This window comes from Acomys russatus, chromosome 16 (assembly GCF_903995435.1).
Source record: "Acomys russatus chromosome 16, mAcoRus1.1, whole genome shotgun sequence".
In the NCBI taxonomy this organism is placed as follows: domain Eukaryota; kingdom Metazoa; phylum Chordata; class Mammalia; order Rodentia; family Muridae; genus Acomys; species Acomys russatus.
Genome location: NC_067152.1, coordinates 25,372,692 through 25,394,516, shown reverse-complemented (window position 1 = coordinate 25,394,516; position 21,825 = coordinate 25,372,692). Strand labels below are relative to the sequence as shown.

Genomic DNA, 21,825 nt, shown 5'->3' with positions numbered 1-21,825 from the left:
CTGGCCTCGAACTCATAGTGCAATCCACCTCCCAGAGTGCTGGGATTAAAGACATGTGCCACCATACCCAGCATATTTCAGTATTTTGAGACAGAATTGTGTTATAGACCTTGTTTTGAACACACAATCCTCATGTCTCATGCTCTAAAATGCTGGGTTTACTTACAAGCATAACTGTCAAGTCGGGCACACATTTTCCACTTAGTATTCTCAGTCTATTGCTAATTGAAAAATGTGGAAAGTAAAATTATAGAGCTTAGCGCAATGGCTCAGCTTTAAAGAGCCTATTTGCTCTTGTAGAGGACCCAAGTTGGTTCCCAGTGCTCGTGTACACATGGCTCACAATGCCTGTGACTCCAGCTCCAGGGGGGTTTCCAGTGTCTCTGACTTCTATAGGTACTTGTACTTACACACAAACTGCCACAGACACATAACTCAAAATAATAGAATATGGTGCACTGCTGTATTAATTTACTATGAACCTTAATTGGAAAAAAAATATGTGTTATGAGGGAGTGGGGCTGGAGAGTTGGTTTAGCAAGTAAGAACACTTGTTCTTGCAGAGGACCCAGAGGTCCAGGTTCCCAGCACCTACACGATGGCTAATAACCACCTGTAACTCCAGTTTTAGGGATCCAACACCCCCTTCTGACCTCCATGGTACGCATATAACATGCAGGCAAAACATTTCTACTTATAATTGTTGGGTCCACTTTACTCCTGAAATATGTTTGCTTTATTACTACAGGCTGTTGACCATATGTCTGTGTCAGTATGTTTGAGATTGATTTAAATGTACTAAAATTTGTATATTTTAGGAAGCCGAAACTCCACTGAATGTACACTTATTCTGACTGAGGGAGACTCAGCCAAAACTCTGGCGGTTTCAGGCCTTGGTGTGGTTGGAAGAGACAAGTATGGGGTGTTCCCTCTTAGAGGAAAAATGCTCAATGTGCGAGAAGCTTCTCATAAACAGGTAGGCTATAACACACTATTTAGAGTCTGGGTCTAGGGCTAAGTGTAACTCAGTGGTACAGTACTTGTCTGATATGCACGAGACCTGTGTTTCATCCCCAGGACTACAAACAGGCTACAAGGGAGAAATGGAATCTAAATCTAGTTTGTAATGCAGGACTCCATGCTTGTGTCTTGAATCCTCACTCAGTGGGCATCTTAAAATATGTCTTAGACTGTTATTTGAACAGAGTGAGTGTGTGCCATATAAATAGCCCTGGGCTCAATTCCTAGCAACAGACACTCAGAAAGAGAATGAGAAAGGGGAGTTTGGGTAGGTTGGAGCATTATCCTAACACACCTAATTTACTAAAGTGTGAATAATAATTCAAAATACTGAGGTTCAAAAACACTCAAGCAACATATAGGATTATATCTCTTTGCTCTTTTCAAATGTGTTTCAGATCATGGAAAATGCTGAAATTAACAATATCATCAAGATTGTGGGTCTTCAGTACAAAAAAAACTATGAAGATGAAGATTCGTTGAAAACTCTTCGCTATGGGAAGATAATGATTATGACAGATCAGGTCAGATTTGTCATATTGTTTGGTTGGTTAGTTAGCTGGCTTTGGTTTTTTGAGATACGTTTTCTCTTGTGGTCCTGGCTGTTCTGGACTCAATTTGTAGACCAGGCTGGCCTCTAACTACCTGCCTCTGCCTCCTGAGTGCTGGGATTATAGGCATGTGCCACCACGCCCAGCTTATTATTTGTTTTGTTTTGTTTTTTGAGACAGGGTTTCTCTGTGTAGCCCTGGCTGTCCTGGACTCACTTTGTATACCAGGCTGGCCTTGAACTCAGATCCACCTGCCTCTGCCTCCTGAGTGCTGGGATTACAGGCATATGTTACCACGCCTGGCTGATTTGTCAGATTTTTTTAACTGTTATCAATTGTGTGGGCTCGGCTATCTACCTTCCAGAGCCCAGAGTGGCTGGAACTACAAGCACATAGCACTGTGCCTCACTTAGCAGGTCTTACTTACCTGCCATAAAAAGATATTACTGAAAACTTTACTCATCGCTAATAAACATCCAATCAGATATGCTTGTTTAAACTAATCACATGTACAAGATAAGTAAGTTTACTTTTGAATACTTCTTTTATTTGCATAGAAGAATTTTTGAGAAATTGCCAAATTATTCGTAATTTTATTTCTAAACAATTCTTTGTGTTTTGTCTTTTCAAATATTTGTAGGACCAAGATGGTTCCCATATCAAAGGCTTGCTAATCAATTTTATCCATCACAACTGGCCCTCTCTTCTCCGACATCGTTTTCTAGAAGAGTTTATCACTCCCATTGTAAAGGTATACATGTTCAAAGATGCAAAAAGACTCAAAGGCCCATGCTCAATACTGGATTTACATGTAACTCTGCATATGTGATGCTATGTAGGGGAGCCTACAGTGTGCAGACCCATAGAGATGTGTTCTTTACCATAGGTGTCGAAAAACAAGCAAGAAATGGCATTCTACAGTCTTCCTGAGTTTGAAGAATGGAAGCGGTCTACTCCAAATCATAAAAAATGGAAAGTCAAATATTACAAAGGTTTGTGATGAAACCCACGTAGAAAGTCTCAGTTTTATTATGTTACAGAAGGGTTTATGAAGTAACTTACCTGTTTTGTTTACCTCTGTAGGTTTGGGCACTAGCACATCAAAGGAAGCTAAGGAGTATTTTGCAGATATGAAAAAACATCGGATTCAATTCAAATACTCTGGGCCTGAAGATGATGCTGCAATCAGCCTGGTGAGTCTGAGTCACGATGCACATACACACTCTTGCTTTCAGAAGTCACTACTGGGCTGGTCAATTACAGCACTTAAATTTTCATAGAAGAGTGTTTTATGAAATAAAATATTTCTGGTAAGCATTTCCCAATGATAGAACGAGGTATTTTAGAAAACAGGACTTTTGATGTTTCTTTGTATAGAGAAGATATTTGGAACCACTAAGTCCCAGTGACATCTTTCCCACCTTGTTTATAGGCCTTTAGTAAAAAGCAGGTGGATGATCGAAAGGAGTGGCTAACTAATTTCATGGAAGATAGACGACAGCGGAAGTTACTTGGCCTTCCTGAGGTAAGAATTTTAAATGTATCCCACAAAATATGCTATTTAATTGACTATTAGACTTGATGTTACAACAAATTAAAATTACTAAATAGTTTTTTTGCGGGGGGGGGGGGGCGTAAACGTTTGATGTAATAACTATAATACACAACAGTGGTCCTGAGAGTATGAAGGCGCTGAAAACATTCTTACCTAGTAATATAGTTTTTTTCGTTTTGGATTTTTTGAGACAGTGTTTCTCTGTGTAGCCCTGGATATCCTGGAATTTGCTTTGTAGACCAGGCTGGTTTTGAACTGAGATAGCTGCCTGCCTGTGCCTCCTCAGTAGTGGATGGAATTAACTGGGACCAAAGACATGCACCACCACTGCTTGGCAATATAGTCCTTTTTTTTTTTTTTTAAGATTTATTTATTTATTATTATGTATACAGTGCTCTGCCTGCACGTACAACTGCATGCCAGAAGAGGGCATCAGATCACATTATAGATGGCTGTGAACAACCACGTGGTTGCTGGGAATTGAACTCAGGACCTCTTGAGGAACAGTCAATGATCTTAACCTCTGTGCCATCTCTCCAGCCTGGCAATATAGTCTTATAGTTATGAGGCAAGGCATTTCGCACATGTTTATGCTGATATAAACAATTATCATGTGATCACTCATCTATATGTGCCGTGTGTGTAGTATGAAGTATTTGTAAGTGACAATTGGCCAAGTTGGACTACACGATAAGTCTGAAATGGGGGGGGGATTGTTTGTTTGTGTTTGTTTTTTTCCAAGACAGGGTTTCTCTGTGTAGCCTTGGCTGTCCTGGACTCACTTTGTAGACCAGGATGGGCTCGAACTCAGAGATCCACCTGCCTCTGCCTCCTATGTGCTGGGATTAAAGGCATGTGCCCACGCTGGCCTGGTTTTTTTCTTTCTTTTTTAATACAGGGTGTCTCTGTGTAGGCTTGGCTGTCCTGGACTAGTTTTATAAACCAGGCTGGCCTCGAACTCACAGAGATCTGCCTGCCTCTATCTCCCTGAGTTCTGGGATTACGTGTGTGACACCATGCGTGGCTCAAGAAAAACAACAAAAGAAAAAGTTTTTTTTCCCTAAGACAGATTTCTCTATGTAGCTTTGGCTGTCCTAGACTTGCTTTGTAGACCAAGCTCACACTCACTGCGATCCACATGCCTCTGCCTCCTGGCACAAAACACCTGGCACAAAACAAAAACCTTTAAGGTCTAGAGCTAGCGCTGAGATTGAGTGCTTGCCCAGGGTACAGGAAGCTCTGAGTTTATTTCTCAGTACTATCCTTTGCCCCTAAAAGTTTAATATTTTGCACATAACAATGTTATATAAGTAGCAACTTCATGCACCTATTATTTTTCTTTTCTGATTGGTTTTTTGGTATAGAGTTTCTCTGTGTAATAGCCTTGTTTGTCCTGGATTGGCTATGTAGACCAGGCTGGCTTCAATCTCTCAGAGATTCTCTTGCCTCTGCCTCCCAAGTGCTGGGATTAAAGGCATGTGTCACCACCACCTGGCTGATTGTTTCTTTTTAAAGACAAGGTTTCTCTGTTTGACCTTGGCTGTCCTAGAGCTCTCAGAGACCAGGCTGGCCTTGAACTCATAGAGATCTGCTTGCCTCTGCCTCCTGAGTTCTGGGCTTTAAGGCATGTACCACCACTTCATGGCTCACCTATTGTTTCTCAAGAACTGAAGAATTATCAGACAAATGGTAGTTCTGGTTGATTTTATTTTCATATTAATCATTGTTAAGACCAAATTATGTAATACTGTCTTTGATCCATTAGGATTATTTGTATGGACAAACCACTGCCTACCTGACCTATAATGATTTCATAAACAAGGAACTTATCCTGTTCTCAAATTCTGATAATGAAAGATCGATCCCATCTATGGTAGATGGTAAGTGCAAATGTCTTAGTCTGTTTTATCATAAAATGGTGATTTGTACCCAGAAATTGCTAAATTGAAAATCCTAATTATTGTCCTTTAATTTTAAAGGTTTGAAACCAGGTCAGAGAAAAGTTTTATTTACTTGTTTCAAACGGAATGACAAGCGAGAAGTAAAGGTTGCCCAGTTAGCCGGGTCAGTGGCAGAAATGTCCTCTTACCACCATGGTGAGGTAAACACAGTCTTTAACACTTTCAGAATGCTTTATTCTCCAAGCACATTTGGTGCAAGTGCAAACTTCTGTATACATCCGTAGCAGAGAAAAGTTGAGTCCAACCTTTCAAAAGTATAAAACATGATTACCCTTGTGACCAATAGTTCTATTACTAGAAAGAACATTCTTGTTAAAGATTCTTGTCTGCAAAGTTATGTTCATAGATTTTTAGTAAGATTTAGTATTACTATATGAAGTCACATTTAGACACCTAGAAATCATGTTTGTGTGATGTTCTGCCACCTATTTATATTGGAAAAATCACTATAAGCATCTAAACCTTAAAACCTTACAAGACTATGTGACTTTGTTGTAATAGTGAATACACACACAGACACATTTGTTTTTATCTTTGAATCAAATTAATGATTTTTCTTTTCCCTCTACAGATGTCACTGATGATGACTATTATTAATTTGGCTCAGAATTTTGTGGGTAGCAATAATTTGAACCTCTTGCAACCCATTGGTCAGTTTGGTACCAGGCTTCATGGTGGCAAGGACTCCGCTAGTCCTCGATACATCTTTACAATGCTTAGGTGAGTTTGCTTTTAGTGACTTGGCATCACCACTCTTCACCTCAGCAGTTATCAACCATTGTCCTGGAAACATTTGGACATCTATGATGGGTCTCTCCTTGTTCACTGTCTTTGCTGTGCTCTACTCTTTCTCACCCTAAACACTAGCCTACCCAACGGCTCCTTCATTAGATTCTCTGCTGCTTACACTCACTTCTCAGATAACTCAGTCTGACTGCCCTCTCACAATTAGTGTCCCAAACATAATTCCAGGATGGGTATAGATACAGTGGTACAAGCCTGTAGCCCCAGCAGGAGGAACATCATAGTTTTGCTACCAGTCTCAACTCCTAACCCCCCAAAAATAAATATACACAGACATCCTCAAAAACCAAATCTTGGGCTGAGATCAGCCTAATCAGTAAAGTGCTGCTATAGAAACATGTAGGTCTGATGTCAAACCCAGAACTAACATTATAAAGAAAATGTCAGGTGTAGGGGCTAAACTAAAATCAAGACACCCCTGACTCTTTCTTACTGCTTAATCCAGTTTATTAGCAAGTCCTGTTATTTCTCCATTAGGAGAATAGTAAGTCCTCACCTCACTATATCTTTTCGGTTAGTATCTCACCAATTGGTTTTTTGTTTTAGTTTTTCAAGACAGGGTTTCTCTGTCGTCTTCACTATCCTGGAACTCATTCTGTAGACCCTGTTAGCCTCGAACTCAGAGATCCTCCTGCCTCTGCCTAAATCCTGGGGTTAAAGGTGCGCACTTCACTACCTGGCTACCAATTAGTTTTTAACAATAGTTCACTGATTCAGAGCCTTCTACTTGCCCAGAGTAAGTTTAGCTAACCAGACCTTATATGATGTCTGCCTTGGGTTTCCCTTTTCTTACTATCTCTGTTCAGATAAACTCTATCTTGGGCTAGAGAGCTGGTTCATTGAGTACAGTGCTTGCCACATAAGCATGGGGTTCTGAATTTGAGTCCCAAACCCATAAAAAGCTGAGTGCCGTAGCACATACATGAAATCCTGGTGCTCTGGTGGCATAATGGAAGGTGAAGGCAGGAGTATCCCTATAAGCTGGGGGGTGAGGAGGTCGATGACAAGTTAGCCTGACATACACAATAGCAAACAATAAAAGAGACCCTGCCTCAAAAAGGTGGAAGTCAAGGACTGACATCCAGGGTTGTCCTTATACCTCCTCATGTGTGTCTTTACACATACGTATACATGTTACATACACACATACTCAACATGTATACACGGAGATTTAAAAAAAAAGAGAAACAGGAACTCATGTGTTGCCCAGGTTGCGCTAACTCCTGGCCTGAAGTAATCCTCTTGTAATCAGCTTCCACAGGCACATGCCTCATACCTTAATTCTTAACACTCTGCTGTTGTTTGTAACACCCTATCCACTTTAGCATTCTTTTGTGTGTGTGCATGCATATGTGGGCAATCTGGGGAGCCGTCTGCGCGCGCCCTCCCCCTCCTTTTTTTTAAAGATTTATTTATTATGTATAAAGTGTTGTGCCTGCAGGCCAGAAGAGGGCACCAGATCTCATTATAGATGGTTGTGAGCCACCATGTGGTTACTGGGAATTGAACTCAGGGCCTTTGGAAGAGCCGCCAGTGCTCTTAACCTCTGAGCCATCTCTCCAACATCCCCTTTCTTTGTTTCTTTCTTTTGTTTTGTTGTTGTTTGTTTTTTGTTTTTCTTTTTTCTTTTTTTATTTTTTTTCTTTTTTATTATTTTTTTTCTTTTTTTAATTTTTTGTTTTTTGTTTTTCAAGACAGGGTTTCTCTCTGTAGCCTTGGCTGTCCTGGACTAGCTCTGTAGACCAGGCTGGCCTTGAACTCACAGCTATCCGCCTGCCTCTGCCTCCCGAGTGCTGGCGTGCGCCACCACACCTGGTTTCTTCCTTTTTTTTTTTTTTTTTTTTTTAAGATAGTACCTCTTCTGACCTAGAACTTGCTGAGCTAGCCTACCTGTCTTCACCTGCCCAGCACTAGAGTTATGATTGAATGTGGGCTGCTCTAGGGCTGAAACTCAAGACCTTGAGCATATGAACTGAGCTATCAGCTCAGCCCCAGCACTCTTTTCATTTGGTTTGGTTTTAATTTAGGTTTTTGTTTTTGTTTTTTAAGCAGTCTTAATATATGTCCAAGGTAAGCCTCCAAATCAAAATCCTCCTCTCCAGGTACCAGGATTACAGATGTATTACTACAGTACTCACTGCTTAGCACCACAAGTAATAATTCTTTTGCTTAATTTTCCTTCTTAGCACTCTGCCAGGCAGAATGCATGTTCATTGTCTGTTCACTTGTACTAAATCATGAGCTTGAGAGGGTTTGCTTGGTTTTGGTTTTGGAACAAGGTCTCATGTTCCCCGGCTGACCTGGAACTTAGAAGCTGCCTGTTACTGCCTCTGCTCCCCAAGAGCAGTCATGTGCCCCCATGCCCAACTGAATGGGAGAAGTGTCAAGGCCATTTTGCTAAATGATATTCTTTGCTTTCTTTAGCCCTTTGACTCGATTGTTATTTCCACCACGAGATGATCACACATTGAGGTTTTTATATGATGACAACCAGCGTGTTGAACCTGAATGGTACATTCCTATTATACCCATGGTGCTGATAAATGGCGCTGAGGGGATAGGTACTGGGTGGTCCTGCAAAATCCCCAACTTTGATGTCCGTGAAGTCGTAAATAATATCAGGCGACTGTTGGATGAAGAGGAGCCTCTGCCCATGGTAAGTGCTCTGAGTTAGGAACTTTGATTTTCCTCAGGCATAGTTGAATAGATTGTACAGTACAGAATATACAGTTACAAGATTTATTTCATACTTTAGATCTGTTTGTTGAACATATTTGTGATTTAACATTTAGAAAACTTTTGTTGTTAATTTAGCTCCCAAGTTACAAGAATTTTAAAGGTACTATAGAAGAACTGGCTTCAAATCACTATGTGATTAGTGGAGAAGTTGCTATTCTGAATTCCACAACCATTGAAATCTCAGAGCTTCCCATCAGAACGTGGACTCAGGTAAATAGCCATTGGTTTCATGGTTTTCCAAGAGAAAGATATTATTGTTGCTGTTGACTATTCAAAAGACTCCTTACCCAAAGGATTGTTGTGTTGTGTTGTGTTTTGTTTTATAGACATACAAAGAGCAGGTTCTAGAACCCATGTTGAATGGCACAGAGAAGACACCTCCTCTCATAACAGACTACAGGGAATATCATACAGACACCACTGTGAAGTTCATCGTAAAGATGACTGAAGAAAAATTGGCAGAAGCAGAGAGAGTGGGACTACACAAAGTCTTCAAACTCCAGACTACTCTCACTTGCAACTCTATGGTATGTGTTGCTTATAAGAGATAATATATCAGAGCTAATATTACTGGGTATATTGCCCCCCCCCCCCCAATAATCCTAGCACTCAGGAGACAGAGAGAGGAGGATCACTATGAATTCCAAGGCTATCTTGGGGTATATAGTCAGACCTTGTTTCAAAAAGAAAGGCTGGCTAGCTGGGCAATGGTGCATGCCTGTAATCCAGCACTTCGGAGGCAGAGGCTTGCATGGTCTGCAGTGAGTTTCAGGAAAGCTAGAGCTACACAGAGAAACCCTGTCTCAAAAAAAAGAAAGGCTGTTCGAGGCTAGCCTAGTCTACAAAGGGAGTCCAGGACAGCCAAGGCCTCACAGAGAAACCCTGTTTCAAAAAACAACAACAAAAAGAAAGGCTGGAGAGCCGAGTGTGGTGGCATGTGCCTTTAATCCCAGCTGTGAGTTCGAGGCTGGCCTGGTCTACAAAGGGAGTCACGACAGCCAAGGCTACACAGAGAGACCCTGTCTTGTTGGGAGGGCAGAGTAAGAAGGCTGCTGGAGAGATGGCTCAGCAGTTAAGAGCACTTAGCATTTGTACGCTGGATCTAGTTTCAGTTCTCAGCACCACATGACAGTTCACAACTGTCTGGCTCAGTTCTCAGTGATTGCCAGGTCCTCTTTTAGCCTCCATGGGATAGCATTACAAGCATACATGTTGCACATATATACATGCAGGCATACATCCATGAATGTTAATTTTTTTGTTTTTTGAAACAGAGTTTCTCTGTGTAGCTTTGGCTGTCATGGACTCCCTTTGTAGACTGACTAGGTTGGCTCTGAACTCACAGAGACCCACCTGCCTCTGCCTCCTGAAAGCTGGCATTAAAGGCGTGCGCCACCACATGTGGCAAGATCTTTGTTTAATTAATATCAATTTTAAAGGGTATATCAGGAAACTTTTATAAAGGTTACCCAATTTACTGATTTATAGCTTGAATCTTGCTTTTCTTTTCCAGGTACTTTTTGACCATGTAGGCTGCTTAAAGAAATATGACACGGTGTTGGATATTCTAAGAGACTTCTTTGAGCTCAGGCTTAAATATTACGGATTAAGAAAAGAATGGCTTCTAGGAATGCTTGGTGCAGAATCTTCTAAACTGAATAATCAAGCTCGTTTTATATTAGAGAAAATAGATGGCAAAATAATCATTGGTATGTAAATGTCTAGTAAATACTTAAAAGTTTGAGATAGATTGTTTATTGTTGTTGTTGTGGGGCATCAGTGGTACTAGGACTCAAATCCATGGCCTTGTAGTTGCTAAGCACGTACTCTGCATTAGCTTTATTCCCCTAGATTGAGCATCTAAAAAAATCGAGACTGAATTAATGATTAGATAAGAAGGAACTAGAAAATAAAAGACCTCGTGTGGGGATGGGGTGTAGGTCAAAGTGGTAGAATGCTTTCCTGACATCCCCTGGGTCCTGGGTCCAAACTCAACAACTGCATCAATTCATGTGCTGGCTCACACTGTAACCCCAGTGCTAGGGGGAAGCAGGAGGATCAAGGCCATCCTCAGCTATATGGTGGGCTTTAAGCCAGCATAAAACACATGAGACCTTGTCTGGGAAGAAGACTTGGCATAACTAATTGCTCACAAGAAGAGAACTAATCTTAATACTTAATGTTTGTTTCCATACCTACTTAAAGCACTAGCACATCCCCACCTTAACTTCACAAATGCTATTGTTTCAGGCAAGGCTAAAATGGATACTGGACATGACTTGAATGGAAAAAAGGAGGGGGTGTACTTGGCGAACTAGAATTAGGAAATACTAGGATGGTGCAGTCTTCTTGCAGAATAAATGTGAAGGGTCTGAATATATAACCCAAAGGGTTAGAGAGACAGCTCCGTGGTTACGGCACTTGTTGCTTTTATAAAGAACCCAAGTTCCGTTCCCAGCACCACATCCATGGTGGTTCACGGCCATCCATAACTCCAGTCCCAGGGGATCTGATGCCTCTTCTGACCTGCTCAGGCACCAAGATGGTGCCCATACATAAATGTAGGCAAAATACATATAAAACTGAAGCCAGCCAGACACGGCACAAGCATGTAGTCCCAGAGTTTAGGAGGCAGAGGCAAGTGAGTTTGGAGCCAGCCTGGTCTACAAAGCTAACACAGATAAACCCTGTCTCAACACACACACACACACACACACACACACACACACACACACACACACACACACACAACCACAAAAAACCAAACCCTAAACCAGGCAGCTAGTCCCAGCACTCAGGAGACAGAAACAGGCTCAATTTAAGACCAGCTTGATCTACAGAGTTCAGGACAGCCAGGCTACACAGAGAAACCCTGTCTCAAAACAAAACATACCATGTAACCCATGTTACATAAAGGGTAGAGGGTGGTACTCCAAAACTATATTGTAGTGACTTCTACTGTCTCTAAAAGCATAGTGGACTGCAGCAGATACACTGAAAGACAGATGTCCTAGAGAAATGGGACAAATGTTGTGTGGTACTCTGATTAAGAGAATCAAACTTAGCAAACTGCTAAAACCTAGTCCAGTGTAGTGTTGAGTGGGCTGGGCGTGGTCACACATGCCTTTAATCCCAACACAGGCTACACAGAGAAGACCTGTCTGTAAAAACCTTTTCTATTTTGAGAATTATACAGGTTTCAGCCTCATCTGTGGTCTAACGTTCCCTGGTAATTTACCTTTGTCTTGGTTTACAGATCTAGACAGAAACATAGGCAAACATTAACAGTTGAATTTGAAGGGGGGTGGGTGTTTATTTTTCGAGACAAGGTTTCTCTATGTAGCCTTTGCTGTCCTAGAACTTGCCCTATAGATCAGGCTGGCCTCAAACTCACAGAGACCTCTGCCGCCTCCTCCTCCTCTTCCTCCTCCCCCCCCAAGTGCAGGGTGGGATTAAAGGTGTGTACCACCACCTTCTGGTTCAAATGTTCCAGTTTTGATCTTTTGACTTAATGAAGTAGAAACACCTTACCATTCTAAAGTCTTACTTATCTTTTTTTTTTTTTTTTTTTTTTTTAACAGAAAATAAACCTAAAAAAGAATTAATTAAAGTTCTCATTCAGAGAGGATATGATTCTGATCCTGTGAAAGCCTGGAAAGAAGCTCAACAAAAGGTAATTTAAATTTTTTTTTTTTTTTTACCTACTTGCTAAGCTCCAACTGGATCATTCTATTTATTTGTCTATTGGCTCTTACACTCAGGGCAGAGCATCCCATACATATAGTAACAAAATGGAAAAAAATATTTTAATTAAAAAATTTTAAACTAGCCAGGCATGGTGCCTCATGCCTTTAATCCCGGCACTTGGAGGCAGAGGCAGGTGGATCTCTGTGAGTTCAAGGCCAGCCTGGTCTACAGAGTGAGTCTAGGACAGCCAGAGTTACAGAGAAAACCCTGTCTTGAAAAACCAAAAAAAAAAAGGGGGGGGGGCAGAGAGATGGCTCAGAGGTTAAGAGCACTGACTGCTCTTCCAGAGGCCCTGAGTTCAATTCCCAGCAACCACATGGTGGCTCACAACCATCTATAATGTGAACAGATGCCTTCTTCTGGCATGTGTGTGTACATGCAGATAGAGCAATCATATACTAATAAATAATTTTTTTTAAAAAAGGCTTCTGACTCCCCTGTACTGGGATTAAAGGCGTGCCCCACCATGCCTGGCTATTTTCAAACATTTCTAGAGGTCACAAGTACAAAAATGAAAGCACCTGTATATTTGTACTCATATTCTATATTTTGATTCATCCTTTAGGTTCCAGATGAAGAAGAAGATGAAGAAGAAGATGAGAATGAAAACAGTGATTCTGTAACAGACTCTGGACCAACCTTCAACTACCTTCTTGATATGCCCCTTTGGTATCTAACCAAGGAAAAGAAAGATGAGCTGTGCAAACAAAGAAATGAAAAGGTAAGTTATAGATATGACGGGATGGTTGATGTTTAATATCCTTATGGGAAAAAAAAGTCATGTTCTGTTTTAAAATACTATTTGTGAGCTGGGCGGTGGTGGCATACGCCTTTAATCCCAGCACTTGGGAGGCAGAGGCAGGTGGATTGCTGTGAGTTTGAGGCCAGCCTGGTCTACAGAGCGAGTCCAGGACAGCCAAGGCTACACAGAGAGACCCTGTCTCGGAAAAAGAAAAAAAAACTATTTGTGCCAGGCGTGGTGGCGTACCTCCCAGCACTCAGGAGGCAGAGGCACAGATTTCTTGAGTTCAAGGCCGGCCTGGTCTACAAAGTGGGTCTAGGGCTACACAGAGAAAACCTGTCCCCAAAAGTAATAATAATAATACTATTTGTACATATTTACTAACTCAATTTTTGGTAATCATATAAAGGAACAAGAGCTCAACACATTAAAGAAAAAGAGCCCATCGGATTTGTGGAAGGAAGATCTGGCTATTTTTATTGAAGAACTGGAGGTATGTACTTTATAAAGCCTATGTTAATATTTATAATCTAGCAACATGACATTTCTTAATTATTTATTTTGCTTTTAGTTATGTATGTGTGGTGTGTGGTAAGTGCAGGTGCCCAGAAGCCAAAAGTGCCACTCTCCTAGAGCTTTAGTTGCAGGCAGTTGTGAGTCACCCAGTGCTGAGAGCAGAACTCATTCTCAGCAAGAGCAATAAGGTCTCCTAACCACTGAGCACTCTGACCAGCACGTGCAACATGCCTTTTTAAAAGAAACATGACGAGGCTGGAGAGATGGCTCAGGGGTTAAGAGCACTGACTGCTCTTCCAGTGGTCCTGAGTTCAATTCCCAGCAACCACATGGTGACTCACAACCATCTGTAATGTGATCTGATGCCCTCTAAGGCAGGCGGATCACTGTGAGTTTGAGGGCAGTAGGGTCTGCAGAGTATAAGACAGCCAAGGCTATACAGGAAAACTTTGTCTCGAAAAACAGAGAGAGAGAGAGAGAGAGAGAGAGAGAGAGAGAGAGAGAGAGAGAGAGAGACGTCACATTTGATAAAAGAAGAAATATAGGAAGAAAAAAATCCATTCCAAAGTAATGACAAAGTCGGATGTGATAGCCACCTAGACAATAACCCTATACTCTCAGACTAAGGCAGGAGCATCACAAGTTTGAGGTCAGCCTGGGCTACATAGTGTATTCAAGGCTAGCCTGAGCTATATATGTAGTAAGAGCCTGTCAAAAGCCAAGGACTGTGGATACAATACAGCTGTAGAGCACTCTCTATACGTGTGCAGACGTTGCTCTCTATACTTAGCACTTCAAAAAAATAACAAAAGAACACTGGCTGGGTAATGGTGGCACACCTTTAATCCCAGCACTGGAGAAGCAGAGGCAGGAGGATCACTTTGAGTTTTAGGCAGGGTGTGGTACACACAGGAACTTGGAGGCCATCCTGTACAACATGGAAACAAAAGCAGACAGCTCAGCCAGAAAAGCTCCAGAGCCCAGGTGCTGTGGAAGGAGCAAAGCTATTCCACAAAGTGGTCCTCTGGTGTGTACATGAACGCACACAACCATATGGTAATGATAATATATATTTTTCGAGACAGGGTTTTTCTGTAGCCTTGGCTGTCCTGGACTCACTTTGTAGACCAGGCTGTCCTCAAACTCACAGTGATCCACCTGCCTCTGCCTCCCGAGTGCTGGGATTAAAGGCATGCACCACCACATCCAGCTGATAATATATTTTTAAAGAGAGAAGGAAAGGAATAAATTATTAAATAGCATAAAGTAAATGATGGCAAGAAATATACTAAAGCTAATATTTTTACAGAAGAAAGGGCTGGAGTTAATTCACTTTTAGGCGTGGCTATATCTTAAATTGCTTGTTTGCTTAACTGTTGCTTTTTAGGTGTTATGTTTTCTTCACCTACACATTTGTTCTCACAATTCCCTTCCATAGGCTGTTGAAGCCAAGGAAAGGCAAGACGAACAAGTAGGACTTCCTGGAAAGGCGGGGAAAGGAAAGGGGAAGAAAGCACAAATGTCTGAAGTCTTGCCTTCTCCTCGGGGAAAAAGAGTTATTCCTCAAGTGACTGTGGAGATGAAAGCAGAAGCAGAGAAGAAAATTAAAAAGAAAATTAAGGTAATAGTTTAAGCCAAGTTTTCTTTAGAAATTGACAAATTAGTACCAGTAAGATGGCTCAGGTAAAGGTTTGCCCCCAAGCCTGACTAACCTAAGTTTAATCCCTGGTGGAAGAAAAGAACTGACCTCTAATAATAAATAAATATATAAACAAACAAACGAAATACTTTTTCTTCTTTTATTTTTGCTTTTTTTTTAACACAGGGTTTCTCTGTAATAGCCCTTAAGTGTAGCAAATTATATCCAAATTTCTAAGCCTATTTGGAGTCTATCCTTTATCTATCTAGTTTTTCTTTCTCGAGCACCCAGTTTGTTTTGTTTTTAGTATTTAAATATTAAAGATCATAACTATACCTTTATTTGGATCTCTTTTAATATTTTATATATATGGGTATTTTGCCTTCATGTGTGTCTGTACCACATACATTCAGTGTCCACAGAAACCAGAAGAGTACATTGGATTCCCTGGAACTGGGGTTACAGATGGTATGAGTCTCCATATAGGAGCTTGGAATTGAACCCTGGCGCTCTTAACCACCGAGCCATCTCTCCAGCCCTTTATTTTAGATTTCTTTGTTTTTGTTAGTTTTGTTTTTTCTAGACAGGGTCTCACTATATAGCTCTGACTGTCCTGGAGCTTACTATGTAGACCAGACTGGCCTGAAACAGTAATTTACCTGCATCTACCTCCCAAGTGCTGGGAAGGCATGCGCCTCCACTGCCTGGGTTATTTTAGATCTCTTAACCAAAACCCAAAGAAAGCATATTCCTTCACTGTATTTGTGTCTGTCTATGTGTGTTGAGTATTTAACTTTATTATTCTAAATAATAAGAGAGACGTAGAATGTTTTTGTGTTGCTGGGTTTTGTTGTTTCTTACATGTTGCTGCCTTTCAGAGTGAAAACGCTGAGGGTGTACCCACTGAGGATGGTGTGGAACTAGGACTAAAGCAAAGATTGGAGAAGAGGCAGAAGAAAGAGCCAGGTATCGCAATGTTGGACAAGATGGTATAAACTCAGGGATAAACTGTTAATTATTCTACATAGATAGTCAGTGTTTTTGTAGAGTTGAACTAAGTATTGTAAAGGAAGGTGGTGCATGAATTATATTTGACCCTTATATTGTCCTTGATGTTTGGTTTGTTTTAGAAGAGATTCTTGTAATATAGTTGTTTAGTGACTTGACTTCATTAGTTGGGATCTAAAATAGGTCCCCACCTTTTTTCCAGGAATTCCTGTTTGTTTGTCTTGTCTTTTCTTGGCTTCAACAGCCTATGAAAGGAATATGTAAGAGCAAATTTTAAATACTGAGACTGACCAATCTGTGTGAGCAACTATGGGTGACATAAAGAACAAGAATTATCTCCTAGTGACCTCCAAAGCTCAACTCGGACATCTATTTCTCAGGGAGCTTTGATGTTTTGACATTTGTATCTCGCTGGGCGTGGTGGTGCATGCCTTTAATCCCAGCACTTCGGAGGCAGAGGCAGGTGGATCTCTGTGAGTTCAAGGCCAGCCTGGTCTACAAAGCGAGGCCAGGACAGGCACAGCTACACAGAGAGACCCTGTCTCAGAAACCAACAGCAACAACATGACATCTGCATCTCATTGTTCACTATAAACACATCGTTTACTTGTGGTTTAAATGAGCAACAGAAGTGGATCTGTTTCCACTCGTGCTTGTTCCTCAGGCATCATTACAGTATATAGATGATGAAGGTGCCAGGGCGTATCAGTATAGTTAATTTCTGGGCCATTGAGATGCTTAACATGTACAGAAGTTTACCACCAAGACTATGAACCTGAGTTTGATTTCCATAACTCACAGAGCAGAAGGAGAGAACCAACTCCAATAAGATGTCTGACCTCCACTCAAGTGCATGCGCGCACACACACACACACACAAATGTAATATTATAAAACTCTTTAAAGTATAAATTTCTATTTCCCTTCTAGGCACCATAGCAAAGAAGCAAACTGTATTGCCATTTAAGCCTATCAAAAAAGGGAAAAAGAAAAACCCCTGGTCTGATTCAGAATCAGATATGAGCAGTAATGAAAGTAATTTTGATGTTCCTCCACGAGAAAGAGATCCACGAAGAGCTGCAAGTAAGGAAAACTACGGTGCATTCCAGCTATGCTGCATAAGATTTGAATGACTGCTGAGTGGTGGTGGATCATGTCTTTAATCCCAGCACTTGGGAGACAAAGGCAGGGATCTCTGAGTTCAAGTCCAGCTTGGTCTAGAGAGTGAGTCCAGGACAGCTAAGGCTACACAGAGAAACCCTGTCTCAAAAAAATGAAAAGAAAAAAAATGTAGTAAAGCTGAAGCTTATACATACTCATAAATAAAAAGTCAAGTGGCTGGAGAGATGGCTCAGAGTTTAAGAGCACTGTCTGCCCTTCTAGGGGTTCTGAGTTCAATTCCTACCACATGGTGCCTCACAACCATCTATAATGAGATCTGGTGCCTTGTTCTGGCTAGTAGGTGTACAAGCAGGCAGAATGTTGTATACATAGTAAGTAAATAAATTGTGTGTGTGTGTACACACTCAGGGACTGGAGGGTTTGCTTAATGGTTAAGAGCACTGGCTGTGGTGGGCAGTGATGGTACACTTCTTTAATCCCAATGCTCAGGAGGCCAAGGCAGAAGCAGGCAAATCTCTGAGTTCAAGGCCAGCCTGCTCTACAACGTGATTTTCAGGACAGCCAGAGCTGCACAAAGAAACTGTGTTTTGGAGGGAAGGGGGAAAAAAAACTAGCACTGGCAGCTCTTCCAAAGGACCTGGTTTCAATTCCCAGCACACACATAATAGCACACTACCGACTCTAACTTTCAGTTCGAGGGGATTTAATTCTCTCTTTTGGCCTTCTCTGGAATCAGGCATGCACATCGTACAGAGACATATATTCAAGCAAAATACTTATACACACAGATAAAATGATTGCTATGGTTCACACACACACAAAGCTGAGTCATTTTATGTTTAAGTGACTGTATCCTGTTTGGTTCCTTGTGTGTGTGTTCAACAGCAAAAGCCACATTTGCTGTGGATTTAGACTCGGATGAAGATTTCTCAAGTTTTGATGAAAAGGATGAAGATGAAGATTTTTCCCCATTAGCTGATAGTCCACCTAAGACCAAAATTCCCTCAAAGTAAGTATTTTATCTTACAAATTTAATCACGGCTATTTTAATAGTCATTGGTATATTTATTGATCTTTGTTGTTTTTACACATGTAGAATTGGTTGTCAGGATGCCTTCTGAGTGGCTTTGTTTTGTTTTTTAGAAATACTAAAAGAACACTGAAGCCACAGAAAAGTACCGTGTCTGGTATGTATAAGTGAAACGACTGCATGCTTGTTGGAGACGACTCAATCAGTCACGCGTGTGCTAAGCAAGTATGAAGATGAGCTCAGTCCAGAGCACCCACATAAACAAGCATAGTACTCTTAGCTCTCAGCACTTAGAGACAGGACTGCAAGTTCAAGGCCAACCTGTAATATATATCAAGGCTCTGTCCCCCCCAAAACTAAAATTTCAAAATTCAACTAAGTTCTAAGAATATTTAAATTATTCCAAGAAAGTTAGTTAAAATGGGAATACACATCAGGGACACAGCATCAGAGAGGATGTTTTCAGTTGCTGATGTGACTCTCTCCATTTCTGTTGAAGTAGTTCACCTTGAAAGTGATGCTGAAGACAGTGTGCCGGCGTCTCCTAGTGCTCCTGCTGCTGACTTCCCAGCTGAAACTAAACAGATAAAGCCGACCTCCAAACAGGCTTTGGCAGTGAAGAAGACAGCAGCCAAAAGTAAGCCTGGACCTGTTAGAAGCTTAATTATTACGATTAACTGATTTTTCCAAATCAAGCTTAATTTTACATTCTGAAAATATCTATTGATGATGAGGTTATACATTATCCAACTGAGAGTTGTGTCTTTTACATCTTTATTATCAAGTAAAATATAAAAAATAGTGAGGGCTGGAGAGATGGCTCAGGGTTAGGAGTGCTGCCCCACATTCAATTCCCAGCTACCACATGGTGGCTCACAACTGTCTAGTTCCAGTTCTAGAGGATTTAAGAAGTAGTTTAAATTTAATGTATTACCCAGATTCCAGATATTATCCAGCTCATTTCTATGAATAAGGAAAGAATTTATAAGCAATTGGCGTGATCCATGTAGGATGACTTAGAAATCAAGGCTGGGGATGTGGCTACTTGGTAGACTGCTGCCCTAGAATACATGACGCCTTGGAGTCCATGCCCAGCACGCATAAACAGAGTGGTGTATGGCTGTAATCCCAGTGCTGGGACATGAAACGCTCAGTCCCTAGGGCTTTCTTGCTGGCCAGTCCAGCTTAATTGGTGACCTCTAGGCCATTGAAAGACCTTGTCTCAAAAAGTGATGTTTAAGAGAATTGGTGGGGGTGGGGGAGACTGGAGAGATGGCTCAGAGGTTAAGAGCACTGACTGCTCTTCCAGAGGACCTGAGTTCAATTCCCAGTAACCACATGGTAGCTCACAACCATCTATAATGAGATCTAATGCCCTCTTCTGTCATGCAAACAGAGTACTGTATACATAATAAATAAATAATTTTTAAAATATTTTTAAAAAGAGAGAATTCATAGGGAAACTGACCAAAGATTGATTATGGTTGATGCCCATGCTGACCTACAGGCCAATCTTCAAGCTCCTCTGCTGGTACCAAAAAGAGAGCCGCGCCAAAGGGAGCCAAGTCAGAATCATCCTTGAGTGTTCAAGTCCCTGAAAAGCCTGCTCCCGCCAAAGCCAAGAACAGCCGCAAAAGGAAGCAGCAGTTGTCTTCTGATGATTCCGACTCTGATTTTGAGAAAGTAATTTCTAAAGCTGCCACAAGCAAGGTGCCTATCACTGCTCAATCCTTCCACTCTAGATACTTTGAAACATCCAACTTTGGTTTTGCCCATAATTTTCCATATTTATTTATTTATTTTGGTTTTTCAAGACAGGGTCTCTCTCTGTGTAGCCTTGGCTGTCCTAGACTCACTTTGTAGACCAGGCTGGCCTCAAACTCACAGTGATCCACCTGCCTCTGCCTTCCAAGTGCTGGGATTAAAGGCATGTGCCACTACACTCAGCTCCATATTTATTTCTAAGGAAGTAAATTTAAGCTTCTGAGTTTATTACTTTGTACCACGTGTAATTTAGCTGTAGAAAAGTTAAATCTGTCAGTCAGTGGGATGGTTGCTTTGGGCCTTTTTTTCTTACTACTTAGTAGAAGATGAAGGAGAACTCTGAAGCAGTGTGGAATGACCCTGTCATATCAGCAATATGCAAATTACTTGCATTTTCTCTTTAGAAACCCAAGGCAGAGAGCCAGGATTTCCATCTGGACGTGGATGACACAGTGGCACCTCGAGCAAAGTCTGGACGGGCAAGGAAGCCTATTAAGTACCTGGAGGAGTCAGACAGAGATGAGGACGACCTTTTCTAAGTGAGGCTGTTTTAGGAATGGTTTGACTGAGCCAGGTCAGTTTTAAAGTTTCTCAAAGTTCTTCCTTAACCCCCTGTGAATTCAGTTTAGGGGAGACTTTTAAATAAGACTATCCAAATGAATAGGGCCCACCTGGCCTTCAACTTTGTACTCAACATACTGTGTCCATAATGACCATCTCATGAACATTGTTTTCTTCTCTGATTTGTCTGTGTTTTATATGTTTTCTCTGGTCTCTAAAATCTGGCTAGAAGTTCTTTTGGATTCCACATAATATATGGTCACTTCGGCAATGTTGTCAAACGCACTTCTGCCTCCTTTCCTATTTCCACTAAAATGAGGTAGCGTGGCGTTGTGTTTTCAGCTTTATAGGTAGAGTTCGGTCACACAGGAAGGACTAGGATGGTTCTAGATTACAGGGAGGGGGCAGGACTGCTCAACTCCCCATCTCCACGCTTGGCCCTGAAGTGAGCCACGAAGTTTCCGTGATTCTAACTTGTGAATGAAGGTTGAGACCTGTCTGTGCTGTTGTATGTTACTTAAGTACTATTATCAATGTCTTCTGTAAATACTTAATATGTCTTTCTATTCTGCTTAATTCCAACAATTTTGTACTTTAATAAATGTTTTAAACATTGTAAGCCATTCATTTCTTATTTTAACCCATATTACACCCTCCCCCATAGTTCAAAATATAGTCCTTTGCTTCCTTTTCAGGACTGTTAGAGCCATATCCTGCTTATACTGACACACCCTGCCTTTGACAGGTGAAGTATCCAAACGAGAAGCAATGTGACCTGACCTAGTTGGGTTTAGTTTTACTTAGAATCTTATACATGGCTACTGAGATGTCTTTGTCCTCTGCACTCAGGTATCAGAGGCTGGAGAGATGGCTCTGGCTAAGAATACTGACTGCTCTTCCAGAGGACCCAAGTTCAATTCCCATCACCCACATGGCAGCTCACAACTGTCTGAAACTCCAAAATCCAACACCCACAGACATACATGCAGGCAAAACACAAGTGTATGGGAGAAAAATAAAGTTTCTTTCAAAAAATGCAGTTATGCTAGGAATGAACCTCCACTGGC

At 41.3% G+C, this 21,825-nt stretch overlaps 1 protein-coding gene across 2 annotated transcripts in view; it reads left to right on the top strand.

Annotated features, from left to right (window-relative positions):
• Positions 1-21,059, top strand: part of Top2a (DNA topoisomerase II alpha) — a 34,628-nt gene extending 13,569 nt beyond the window's left edge. Inside the window, exons 12-35 of one of the 2 annotated variants that reach the window (XM_051158512.1) lie at positions 819-976; positions 1,419-1,544; positions 2,212-2,322; positions 2,458-2,563; positions 2,655-2,764; positions 3,004-3,096; positions 4,892-5,006; positions 5,106-5,227; positions 5,659-5,807; positions 8,316-8,547; positions 8,706-8,840; positions 8,957-9,157; positions 10,144-10,339; positions 12,212-12,303; positions 12,943-13,098; positions 13,529-13,612; positions 15,074-15,256; positions 16,153-16,240; positions 17,212-17,364; positions 18,289-18,412; positions 18,547-18,590; positions 18,936-19,070; positions 19,941-20,143; positions 20,602-21,059. In XM_051158512.1, the coding sequence (XP_051014469.1) occupies positions 819-976; positions 1,419-1,544; positions 2,212-2,322; positions 2,458-2,563; positions 2,655-2,764; positions 3,004-3,096; positions 4,892-5,006; positions 5,106-5,227; positions 5,659-5,807; positions 8,316-8,547; positions 8,706-8,840; positions 8,957-9,157; positions 10,144-10,339; positions 12,212-12,303; positions 12,943-13,098; positions 13,529-13,612; positions 15,074-15,256; positions 16,153-16,240; positions 17,212-17,364; positions 18,289-18,412; positions 18,547-18,590; positions 18,936-19,070; positions 19,941-20,143; positions 20,602-20,736 (3,251 nt within the window). In that variant the 3' untranslated portion in view covers positions 20,737-21,059. Of the gene's footprint in view, positions 1-818; positions 977-1,418; positions 1,545-2,211; positions 2,323-2,457; positions 2,564-2,654; positions 2,765-3,003; positions 3,097-4,891; positions 5,007-5,105; positions 5,228-5,658; positions 5,808-8,315; positions 8,548-8,705; positions 8,841-8,956; positions 9,158-10,143; positions 10,340-12,211; positions 12,304-12,942; positions 13,099-13,528; positions 13,613-15,073; positions 15,257-16,152; positions 16,241-17,211; positions 17,365-18,288; positions 18,413-18,546; positions 18,591-18,932; positions 19,071-19,940; positions 20,144-20,601 lie in introns of both variants that reach the window. The other variant, XM_051158511.1, reaches the window with a different exon arrangement.
• The last annotated feature ends 766 nt before the right edge of the window (positions 21,060-21,825 follow it).